The sequence below is a fragment of the Vigna umbellata genome, chromosome 9 (genome assembly GCF_029865625.1).
Source record: "Vigna umbellata cultivar VRB3 chromosome 9, Vumbellata_1.0, whole genome shotgun sequence".
NCBI lineage: Eukaryota > Viridiplantae > Streptophyta > Magnoliopsida > Fabales > Fabaceae > Vigna > Vigna umbellata.
This window is the reverse complement of record NC_142173.1, coordinates 32,155,862-32,168,195: the sequence shown is the minus strand read 5'-3', so window position 1 is coordinate 32,168,195 and position 12,334 is coordinate 32,155,862. Positions and strand designations below refer to the sequence as shown.

The 12,334-nt window shown below is 40.1% G+C and overlaps 1 protein-coding gene across 1 annotated transcript; it reads right to left on the bottom strand.

Moving 5' to 3' along the window:
- Positions 1-9,162: 9,162 nt before the first annotated feature.
- Positions 9,163-12,120, bottom strand: LOC148193233 (uncharacterized). The gene is made up of 4 exons (XM_088099389.1): positions 11,876-12,120; positions 11,269-11,327; positions 10,449-10,790; positions 9,163-9,842 (listed from the first exon to the last, which is right to left on the bottom strand). Exons 1-4 carry the CDS (start codon positions 12,118-12,120, stop codon positions 9,163-9,165), a joined length of 1,326 nt encoding a protein of 441 aa, XP_087955515.1.
- Between the last annotated feature and the right edge of the window lie 214 nt (positions 12,121-12,334).

Sequence of the window (12,334 nt, the reverse complement as noted above, 5' to 3'; positions counted from 1 at the left end):
TCACCTTCCACCCCAGCCATCACTGATCTCAATCTCCAACCCATCCCATTCGGTCAAACAAGAACTACATCTCACGACCTTCAACAATTAGAGACCAGTACTCTCTCTGCGGAACCCCTTTGATCATCCACAACCCAGACCATTAACTGCAAAAACAAAATCCAATCCCTCCATCACGCATATCACAGACCATTAACGCATATCACAAAATCCAATCCCTCCATCCACAACCCAAACCATTAAAAAACAAAAACGGATCCGTTTTTTCCTTAAACGGATGTTGACATCCGTTTTTTCCTTAAACGGATGTTGAAAGGATGTTGACATCCGTTGAAGGATTTTGACATCCGTTGAAGGATTTTGACATCCGTTGAAGGATGTCACCTCTGTTTAAAGGTTACGTTTTTTATTCGAATACGCACCTTGAGGAAGTAACACACGCACTGCACCACTCCACACATTGCACCACGAGAGCGACACTGCACCACGAGAAGGAGATTGCTTGATAATTCTTTCCACCACCATCAACCTTTACAACTTGTAGTATCTCACACCGACAAAAGGAAGAGAGGAAGAAATATAATGTTAAAATAAAAGAAAAATATTTTACTCATATACGAAGGACTGAAATAAGTTATTAGTGGAATAGGTTGTGAATGGGTAAAATTAAAAAATAACCCTAAAAAAAATTTTACTTAAGGGCAAAATAGTAAATGGGAGGTGGAGGGAGAAAGGTGTGGTGGTGGAGGGAGCAACACCCAGGAGTTAGAAATGGTTTTGAGTGAAATTTTAAATTATTTTTATTTGTATTTTTAAAAAACAATTATTTTAGTTCTTAATTTTGAATGATGATAAAATTTTGTTCATGTGGTAAAGAATATAATGACACGAAGCTGTCATGTGTTTAATTTTTTAACTAAAATTATTTTTTTTATAAAATCCAGCACAATGAATTCTTGGGAGCGTGAAAATTAAAATTGGGAGTGTAACATCCCAAAAAAAAAATTACCCAAAATAAAAAAAAATATCAAAACTTAAATGTTGTAATAATACATAACATCCCGAACATCAACTAAAATCTATACATCAGTTTTAAGCTCAGACGCAACTGCAAAGATAACATTGAATCCTTCTAATTCGATCTTCCATCTCTTCCTTCATTTGCACAGGATCACGTGACAATCCTTCAACTGCTCCCGTATAACATCACACATTATACGATCATCGCATTCACATGCACAAACAAGCAAAGTAAGGGTGAGCTAACCTGAAACACATCATTTATAAAACTTGCATAGTTATTTCAACACAAATATCATATGATAATTAAATCAGACATCCTCAAACCAACGTACCACAATTCCTGTTGGACACTCATCCCATAATACCTAATAATCAATCCAGTACACAATAGACTCTCATCCGGATGATACATTGATGAGCAAATCAATGGAAGGTGCCCCACTTGTGATTTCATTCTTAGTCCCCTCAATATATCCACAATCAACCACAGATCAAGACATCCTACTACAGTGCACTCAACCTCAATACATACCCAGATATCATATCATTACTGAATCAAACGATAAATCAACGAACTTATATTACATCGGATACTGTTTATACGAACATTAAGATTGATCACTTAAGCTCGAAACTAAACATCAATGCTATTATACCGAATACCATTAGGTTGAATACCAAAAGATCAAACGCTGATTAAGATCAAGTGCTTAGACTTCACGTTAAGACAGTGTACTCTACTAGAACAATTACTATTACTTCGAACACTATTCGAACGATTGCTCAAAGATCAAATCTCGCACACCACAGATTAAGTACCCTTCAGACGAACACTTAATTGATCACTTTACTGGATTTAATTCTATCTGAGGGTAACCTCATCGAGACCGGATGTTCCCTACGTACAACCACTAACTATTAATGATCCTTACCTGAGACAATCATCATCCGACCCGAGCATTACCTATGAATGATCACTTCCTGAATCATGCATCATCACAACTAATCACTATTTATTAATCGATTGTTACCTCAACGACTATCAAGGCTGGTCACTCCCTATAAATGATTACATCCTCAGAGCAACATCACCAATAAAGATCATTCCCTAAGAACCATCGCTACGAGACAGAACACTATAATAAAGAACGCTTGAGTCTGGGTTAAACACCTAGAGTACTCTGCTGAACACCTCAGTACTGACCGAACGTAATCAAACTAAACCTCAGGTTACCAAATTAAGATCGGACGCTAGCTACCTCAGATCCACTAACATCAAGATCAACTGTTACCTAATAACACTCGCTACCAGAAAATAAATAACACGAAGACCGAACGTCGTTAGTAAGAACGCTCGTTACTACCTATAGATCCAACAAGTTTTACTTCCCGTCTCTCTCTTGAAGTATTCCAAATCCAACTTTATCTGCACTACCATCTCTCCCGTATCTGTACGACTATCACAGTTAGAAGCCACAGCCACAACATGCAGATGAATAACCAGAATTATCACATTATAAACCCACTACAAATACTATAACAATCCCCATGATAAATCGACTCACATGACTCTGCAGACTAGTCTTTCATAAACTGATGTCGTTAATTCGTCGTCATAACCTGCTCTCAATAACAGGCGACCCGAGCCGTCATCCATCGCGACTTCAGACCTATCTCCCCGACTCCTCAAGGACTAACGAGTAAAAACATCGATACTACGCGTAACGATGCACTATACTCAACACGAGCCGAAGTCAGTGGGCGAGACATTCACCTCCTCGCGCAGAAGAAGGTGACACTCGAATCTCCGTCTCACGCGTGAGACTAGCAAAAATGCTAAAAAGACCGACGAAGTTACAAGTAAATAACATAGTGTATGTACCACCTCTAACCGAATAAACGTGCTCAATCACGAAGTCATACATATTCTCAATAATATGTATAACTAGAATAAACGTGCTCAATCACGAAGTCATACATATTCTCAATAATATGTATAACTAGAATAAACGTGCTCAATCACGAAGTCATACATATTCTCAATAATATGTATAACTAAACCAATATTGGATCAAAGAAATAACCCACAATTCTCAATAATTGCTTCAAAATACTCCCACGGATTCATGCATTGCCGAACGTTATTTCCAACTCTGATACTGTCTGAACGAACGTTCTGAAATCAATCCTCATAAAAGGCCGAACGCTGCCGATAAACACCAAACCTAATCGAGCTCCAAGGACGAACGCTCACAGACCAAGGACGAACGCTCACAAACCAAGGACGAACGTTCACAAATCAAGGACGAACGCTCCCCAAAACCAAGGCCGAACGCTCCCAGAGCCAAGGACGAACACTCCCAAAAACCAAGGCCGAACGCTGCCAGAGCCAAGGACGAACGCTCAGAAAGACAAGGACGAACGCTACTAAAACCGAGGACGAACGTCCAAGATCCACACCGAACACTTAAAACCGAACGCTCACTTATACCAAAAACCGAACGTTCATTTATATCCAAAAGCCGAACGCTCACCTATACCAAAAACCGAACGCTCACTACGGAGCCGAACGCTAAGATCAATTACTTAGGCCGATCGCTAAACCATTGGACGCCATCCTGCATTCCTCACTGTTTGGACGAGCGCATAAAGATCAAACATCCTCAAAGAACGAACGTTCGTTAATCCATAGTATGACCGGACGCTCATTACAACCTACGGACGTTCGTCTTGAGATCAAGGCCGAACGTTCAAGATTACTCCACCAAAATACTAAGTTACGAACGAACGCTCATAAGTTACTGTTTAAATACCACTTGGACGAGCGTCCCTTATATTATGACGAACGAACTCGGACGTTCGTGCAGGACCGAACGCTCAATCAATTTGGACGAACGTCCAATTTGACCAGAATTGGACGAACGTTCTGAAGTTGGTCGACCACTATCTGGTCGAGCACTGTTGGGACGAACGTCCAATTTTGACTCACCAAAATTGGACGTACGCTCATTCTGCAGAATTCTGCAGAATCACGCAGGTTCCAGAGAAAACCCAGAAACACCCTATCTTCATCCCCTTCTTCCCAAATCCTACCCAGATTTGCAGCAAACACAACTATCTTAAAAATCAAAGAAATAAAATAAACTCCCCTTACCTCTTGAAGACTTCCTTGCAATTTTTGAGATTTATCTCCTCCCAAATGTGCAGCTCCAGATCTCTTTGTAACCTCAACAATTCTTCACTTCCTCTCCCAGATCTTGCTGCAAGGACTCCCCTCTCACCAGATGCTCAACCAGATCCTCCTCTCAGCCCTTCGGAAGTTGGTATAGCTTCCCATGGTTGCTCCTTGAACGGCTGGAAACGGAAGGGAGGAAGGGTTCCCTTCTTCTGGCTGCTCTCCCACATGGCTCTCTTCTATGCTTTTGATTCACAGCCACACGGCCCATGGCCATTCATTTTGGCAGCAAGCAATGTTTTGGAATGAAGTTTAAGAGAGAGAAAGAATGTATTTGGAAAATGAATGCTGGCTCTCCCTTTGCTAAGCTTCCAGAAGTGATAATGCACCTCCAATAAGTGCATAATGATAGTCAAAGAGGTGGGTGACCACCATGTCCCCTCCATGTCCCCTCCATCCAAAATTTACGGGTCTTACAGGGAGCATGGAAAAATTGGATTCAACTCACTTCTTAACTCTTTTTCAAAAGAAAACATTAAGAAACAACAATTTTCTCCTTGTCTCCTCTCTAGTGTCCAATACTAACACCACATTTCCCATTTATGGTCACATCTTCCACGGTTGGACAAAGAAACTGCCATGAACGTAGACCACCATTGGCGACCGTCACCATTGATGTAACGTCTCTTTCTTCATCCTTTTCTCAATGCATAAGAGCTCCTCCATATCTGACATAAGCCTCCATCGTCCAGACCGTCACAGGCACCACAATTGTCATCACCAATGTCATCGCATTTGGGCTTTCCTGCTCCATCTTCTTCTCTAGGGAAGACAACTTCTTTGTCGTTTTCCATCTCCCATTAAAGTCTTAGTGGTTTATCCTTCTCCATCGTCAACTTTGTTCTTGTTATGTCGTGTGATGCGTTCAGGGACAAGATGTTGATTGGTTTCACAGACGACACTTCTCTCTGCTTCCTTTTCTTATATTCTGAATCAAAATTTAAGTTTAAATCCCATATTAGATAGAAATGAGAAAAGAAAACACTTTATAAAGATAAAAGACTCGTTAACTCATCTCTTTAAGATCATGGTAGAAAGTGATGTCAATCCCTTGTATAATTAGACAGACACTATCCTTTTACCTACCTTTTTTTCTTTCATTGATTGTTGTGTTGTTAAAAATGTGTGTTGGCAGTGATTGAAATGAAGAACCCCCAATTTTTCTAGTGTATATCACAGTTTTGTGTGAACAATGTGATGATGAAGAAAGTGAATATTTGAATCAAAATTTATGGTCTACATTTGTTTAAAGTTTATTGTAAGACGATTTTCAATTTTACATAATAGTATATGGATCAGAAACATACTTAATTTTATTTAACTTCTTTACTATGGAATATTATCTCTAATTTTAAAATAAATTAGAGATTATGACAGGCAAGTGAAAAAAAAATCTATACCTTTCATAAATTAGCTAAAAAGGAATTGTAAAGAAGAGAGAGAATTGCAAGTAGATGAAAGAGGAAAACTCTAATATCATTAACTATATTTTGCTCTTGATAATATTTTACATTCTTTTATAAAATATAAAGATGAAATTGGTACATATTTTGAAATAGGAAAGAAATAGAATTTTAATTAATAGTTTGAAAAGAAAACACAATTAATCCATTTTTTCTAATTAAAGTGTAATTATACTTACCATACAAGTTTTAGTTACCATTTCATTAATTTAATACATTTACTATATTAAACATATATTAGGTATGTCTTTTAAAGACTTTAGATTATATTCTTAAATTAATTAAATACATCTCTATGTTATAATTTAATATTTTTTAAAAAAAATTAATGAACATTAACCAAAATTACTTTAATGATTATAGATGTTACCTTTGGCAATTTTAAAATCTTGTTGATTAGTATTTAATATTTTTCTTTTTTTGAAAAAAAAAATCCTCCATTTTATCCCACAATTATTTTTAAAGCTTATACTATGCTTATTCATTCATTCTTTTCGTAAATAAATTAACATCTCCTTGAATAAATGCATTTTGAAGAAGACAAGGGAAAAAAAGGTCCCTGACAACCTCTACCATTTTTTACATATTTTCATGCTGAGTTTAAGGTAACTGACAGTTAATTAATTTCTACCTGTATTTAGTTCATTTATTTTGCAACGTTATTCATTTGGGTTATGCAATTATAGTCTCTTTCATTGAAGTATAAACTTTTTTTACTGGTTGTTTCTCCAAACGAGATAGCTTCACTTCTTCTAAAAGAAAGAAAAAAAAAATGTCTCTATCAATTGTAACATCCCAATAAATAGTAATTACCATTAATTAGAACTAATCACATTTACAGAGTTAAACAGTGCAGTCTTAACTAAAATCAGCTAATTAAAAGCCGAACGTACAAAATATACGGGAAATCAAAATCTATACACAATTCCAAGTTCTGGACGAACGGCTCTCCAAAACTAATAAGCCGAACGTCCCAAAATACAAAAAACACTAATAGCTACAACTGGACGAGCGCTCTACTGCTCAGCTTTAACTTCAACTTCTACCAGGTTGACGTCCTCCAAATTTTCTTCTTCTAGCATCTCATCAAGTGGCACCTCTCCATCTGCTCACATCCACAACGGATGATCATTGCATTGACAAGACGGACGTACATAACCAGTAGACAACACAAGGAATTTGCAAGGGTAAGCTTAGGTAATTTAATTCATACAATCAACATATTTTAACATACACAATCAATCATACAGTTCATACAGCAATAGGCATATATCCAAACATATAATAACTCATTCAAACTCTCATAATTAACGACTGTCCGGACTGTATGAAGCCATGTATCTACAGGCGTTCTTGCACCCGGGTGGTGTGGTAACTGGGAAACACTCAACAGCTGCCACCCGAGGTTAACCCTATCAGTCCAAAGTACTCAATAGGACTAGGGCCTCCTGCCATTCCCACGCATGACCTACTTCCCCCTACATGAGGACGAGCACTCACGGAATATCAGGATGAACAGCCATCAGCAGCTTTACCATGGTCATACTACATAACTTACACATTCAGATCATATAGACGTTCCTCCTTGGAACGTTCGTTCAAATTTCATTTTCAATATTTCACTTAAAATAACGTTCACACATCTTAACCATTTCTATTATTCACATTTTCATTCTATGTTCCACTTCCATAAAATAACGAGCGCTCATCCTTTTCAAAATAAGGACGAACGTTAGTTCATTACAGAGAAATAATCGTTTCTGAACAAAAGAAACGAACCTTTGTCCTCTGACGGACGTTATGAGTAGTTAAATAAAGTAGTTGAATTGATTCCAAAAGATCTGAATAATACTTAGAAAAATTTTAAGTATAAAGACTCTAGGTCGAATGAAAAGGATAAAGACATTACCAAATTATTTATATAAACAACAGAGTATGATTTAATTCAGAAGACAAAACTGTCAGGCAATGACCGAACGTCAATTAATAATTTGGACGAACGCTATTTACGTTCGCTCATGAATCAATGATAAGGACGAGCGTTCAAGTATAAACCGTACACAGCTTAGGACGAACGCTAGGTGAATGACCGAGCACTAAAATAGAACGAACACTCATTTAGAACGAACGTTCGGTATTAGACCGAACGCTAATCAGGACGAACGCTTGATCTAAGACCGAGAGCTCATTTGGACGAACGCTCAGTATAAGACTAAGCGCTACCTATGACGAACGCTGGAATATAAAACCGAGCGTTACTAAAATACTTCAATTTATTTCAATCGTTGGACACGCTAGGCTGAGCCGAATGCTCAAACCTAACCCTTCACACAAAGGACGCTCGCTCTTCATCAGGATCCTTTCCGAATGAAAGAATTCTTATTCTAAGTCCTTTTCAAGGGAAACCGAACGGTATAAGACCGTTCGATGACGAGCGTACATTATCAAGCAGAGAATATGATATTTTCCAGATTTTTCATTTTACAATAACTTTACAGTTTTCATACGATTCATAACTTATAATTTCTCTCCACCATAAATCTCATACATTACAAAATTCATATTATCATCCCAAACCATACAGAAATTTAATCATATTCCAAATCATACGTTTCATTCTCAGCATACAGTTCAAACAATATTCATCATATACATCCAGTGCAACCATGCTCGTTCATGCATACTTAAACATCAAATATTTCATGCATTTCAGACATCCCGTACACTTCATTGCTTTCATACACATCAAACAAGTATTAAATTAAATTACTAAAGCTTCCCTTACCTGGTTCAGTAGTGCACTTCCAAATGCTTAAGGTTTCTCTCGTGCTCTCACGGCTTTCTATCCAGAATTTCACTCAACAACTTCCACTTAACTAATACACCAAAATCATAAACAGATCAGACCTCTAACCCACACATGCAACCAGAATTTTGGTTCGCATGAACTAAATAGACGAGATGCAGAGACGAGAACTTACCAGTTCAGATCTCGGTTTTGTTCGGTTCAGCGCGATGCTCACAGTGCAGGGAACGTTTCTACGGTATCTGAAATGGGATCGGAGGGGATGATGGTGAGTTATCTTAGAGAGAAGATGAAGACGGTTTAGAGAGAGGGCAGAGAATTTGAAAGCAGAAACTCTGGGAAGAAGATGAAGCATGCAGAAGGGAGAGGAAGAGTTTTCCAGAAAAGTTCATTTTGTTCCTTCCCACATCCGCACGATCGTGCGTCTCCCCTGCCGACACCTGTATCCCCATTACTGATTCCCATTCTATTTCGGTGACACTTGGCATTGTGACAGAGGGAGTGCATGTGCGTTATTAATGCACTGCAGAGGGGTTTTCCCTTCATAAATATTGATTTGACAAGGTGTTTATCATGATTAATTTTCCAGGGTTCTACATTCTCCCTAACTACAAAAATTTTCGTCCTCGAAAATTCTAAAGCTTACTAGGAAATAGGTGCGGGTACAATTTCTTCACAGCCTCTTCAACCTCCCACGTTGAATCACCAGTCTTTGCGTCCCAAACCACTTTTACAAGACGAACGTCCTTTCTTTTGTAGAGTCTAGTGCGGCTGTCTTCAATGCAGACTGGTTGCATTTCCAGCGTTCGGTCTGGACGAAGTTGGACGTCTTCCAACTCCAGTACGTGTGATGGATCAGCTACATACTTCCGGAGCTGAGAAACGTGAAAGACTGGATGGAGGTTGGACAGTTGAGGTGGTAGGGCTAATTCATACGCCACTGATCCAATCTTCTTCAGAATTTGATAAGGTCCTACAAACTTGGGTGAAAGCTTCTTTGGGCGAAGGACTCTTCCCACTCCAGTGATTGGATTCAGCCTGAGAAATACGTGATCACCAGCAGCGAACTCTAAGGGTCTTCTTCTCTTATCAGCATAAGATTTTTGTCTGCTTTGAGACGTCTTCAATCGTTCCTGGATCAGTTTCACCTTCTCGGTTGTTTGCTGGATTAATTCAGGTCCGGTTAACACACTCTCGCCTTCTTGGAACCAACACAATGGAGTTCGACATTTCCTTCCATAAAGAGCTTCAAACGGTGCCATCCCTATGCTTGCCTGAAAACTATTGTTATACGTGAATTCAACGAGCGGCAGAACTTCATCCCATACTCCCATATGATCAATGACGCACGTCCTCAATAAATCCTCGAGCGTCTGGATGGTTCGCTCAGATTGGCCGTCCGTATGAGGGTGATAGGCAGAACTCATTTGCAGTTTGCTTCCCAATTCTCCTTGCAACGATTGCCAAAAACGAGATGTGAATCTTGTGTCTCGGTCTGAAATGATGCTCGAAGGGACTCCATGCAAGCGAACGATCTCCTTAACGTATAATTTGGCCAAGTTTGTCATGGACATTTTCAAGTTAACGGCCAGGAAGTGGGCGCTTTTTGTCAATCTATCCACAATCACCCAAACTGAATCATGGTTTCTGACCGTGCGTGGCAGATGGGTCACGAAATCCATGGAAATGCTATCCCACTTCCATTCTGGAATCTCCAATGGCTGCAGCAATCCACCTGGTCTTTGGTGTTCGGCCTTTGCACGTTGACAAGTTAAACAAGACGCTACAAAACGTGCAATGTCACTCTTCATTCCAGGCCACCAAAAAGACAAACGGAGGTCTTGATACATCTTAGTCATGCCCGGATGCATGCTAAGACGGCTGTGATGTCCCTCCTCCATTATAACCCTCTTCAACTCACCATCGTTTGGAACGCACGTTCTACCCATATAGCGCAGTAGACCGTCCGTCCCAGTACTAAACTCCTTAGCCTGGTCTGTGCCGAGCGTCCCTAATATCTTTACTAATTCTTCATCCTCACGCTGCTTCAATCTGATCCGATCAAACACATCACTAGAAAGTCTAAGGTTACAGCATCTAATAACGTTCGTTCCTAAGTCGAACTGTAACCTTAGATCTCTAAAGCTTTCCACCAAGCTCAACTCTTTTACCATCATTGCCGAGACCCTGACTGTCTTCCTACTCAAAGCATCCGCCACTACGTTAGCTTTTCCAGGATGATACAACAGCTCGAACTCATAATCTTTCAAGAATTCAAGCCACCTCCTTTGCCTCATATTCAACTCCTTTTGATCAAAGAGGTACTTGAGACTCTTGTGATCACTAAAAACCTGAAACGTTGCTCCATAAAGGTAATGCCTCCATATCTTTAATGCAAACACGACTGCTGCCAGCTCCAAGTCGTGTGTGGGATAATTCTTCTCATGGATTTTCAACTGTCTAGAAGCGTACGCCACTGCCCTTCTTTCCTGCATCAGTACACAGCCCAAACCTTGATACGAAGCATCACAATATACTTCAAAAGGTTTGGTCGTGTCTGGAATGACCAACACAGGAGTGCTCGTTAATTTCCTCTTCAATTCTTGGAAGCTCTCCTCACAACGATCCGTCCAAGCGAACGGTTGGTCCTTCCTGGTGAGATAAGTCAGAGGGGCTACTATCTTAGAAAATCCCTCAATGAACCGCCTGTAGTAGCCCGCGAGCCCCACAAAGCTTCTAACCTCCGTGACCGAACGTGGGCTCTCCCAATCCAGGACTGCTTTCACCTTGGCTGGATCCACTGCAATACCACCAGCAGAAACAACGTGCCCCAAGAACTGGATCTCCTTCATCCAAAATTCACACTTCGACCTCTTGGCATACAATTCCTTCTCCCTCAACACGCTCAAGACGATCCTCAAGTGGTCTTCATGTTCGTCAAAGCTCTTGGAGTAAATGAGGATGTCATCAATGAACACTACTACAAATTTGTCCAGGTACGGTCTGAAGATCCGGTTCATGTAATCCATAAAGATTGCAGGTGCGTTCGTCACTCCAAAGGGCATCACCACGTACTCATAATGTCCATAACGAGACCGAAATGCAGTCTTATGAATGTCTCCCTCCTTCACTCTAATTTGATGATAGCCCGAACGTAGATCAATCTTTGAAAACACGCACGCACCTTGCAACTGATCCAGTAGATCATCTATCCTCGGCAGTGGATACTTGTTCTTGATGGTCAGCTTATTAAGTTGCCTATAATCAATGCAGAGCCGAGAGCTACCATCCTTCTTCTTAACCAGCAACACAGGCGCTCCCCATGGTGAAGCACTCGGCCTGATGAACCTCTTATCCAGCAACTCCTCAATTTGCTTCTTAAGCTCGACCAACTCGGCTGGTGCCATTCTATAAGGCTGAACAGAGATGGGTGCAGCAGTTGTCACCAGGTCGATCGTGAACTCAACCTCGCGAACGGGAGGTAGACCAGGGACTTCATCCGGAAAGACGTCCGGGAATTCATCTACTACCGTTCGTCCTCCACTGCTCTCAACATTGGACGAACGCTCTACTTCGTTGTCTTCATACGTCATTATCAGGAAACAGCTCGCTCCTTCCATGATGTCTTCCTTCCACTGACCGAGCGTAACTGTTAACTCCTCCTCTTCTCCATCCGGAAAGACCAACTCCTTCTTCCCACAATCAATGAGAATTCGATTGGTAGCCAACCAATCCATCCCCAAAATCACCTCTAAGTCTTGAAGGGGTAAACAAATGAGGTTGACCTTATATCTACGCCCCTCAACT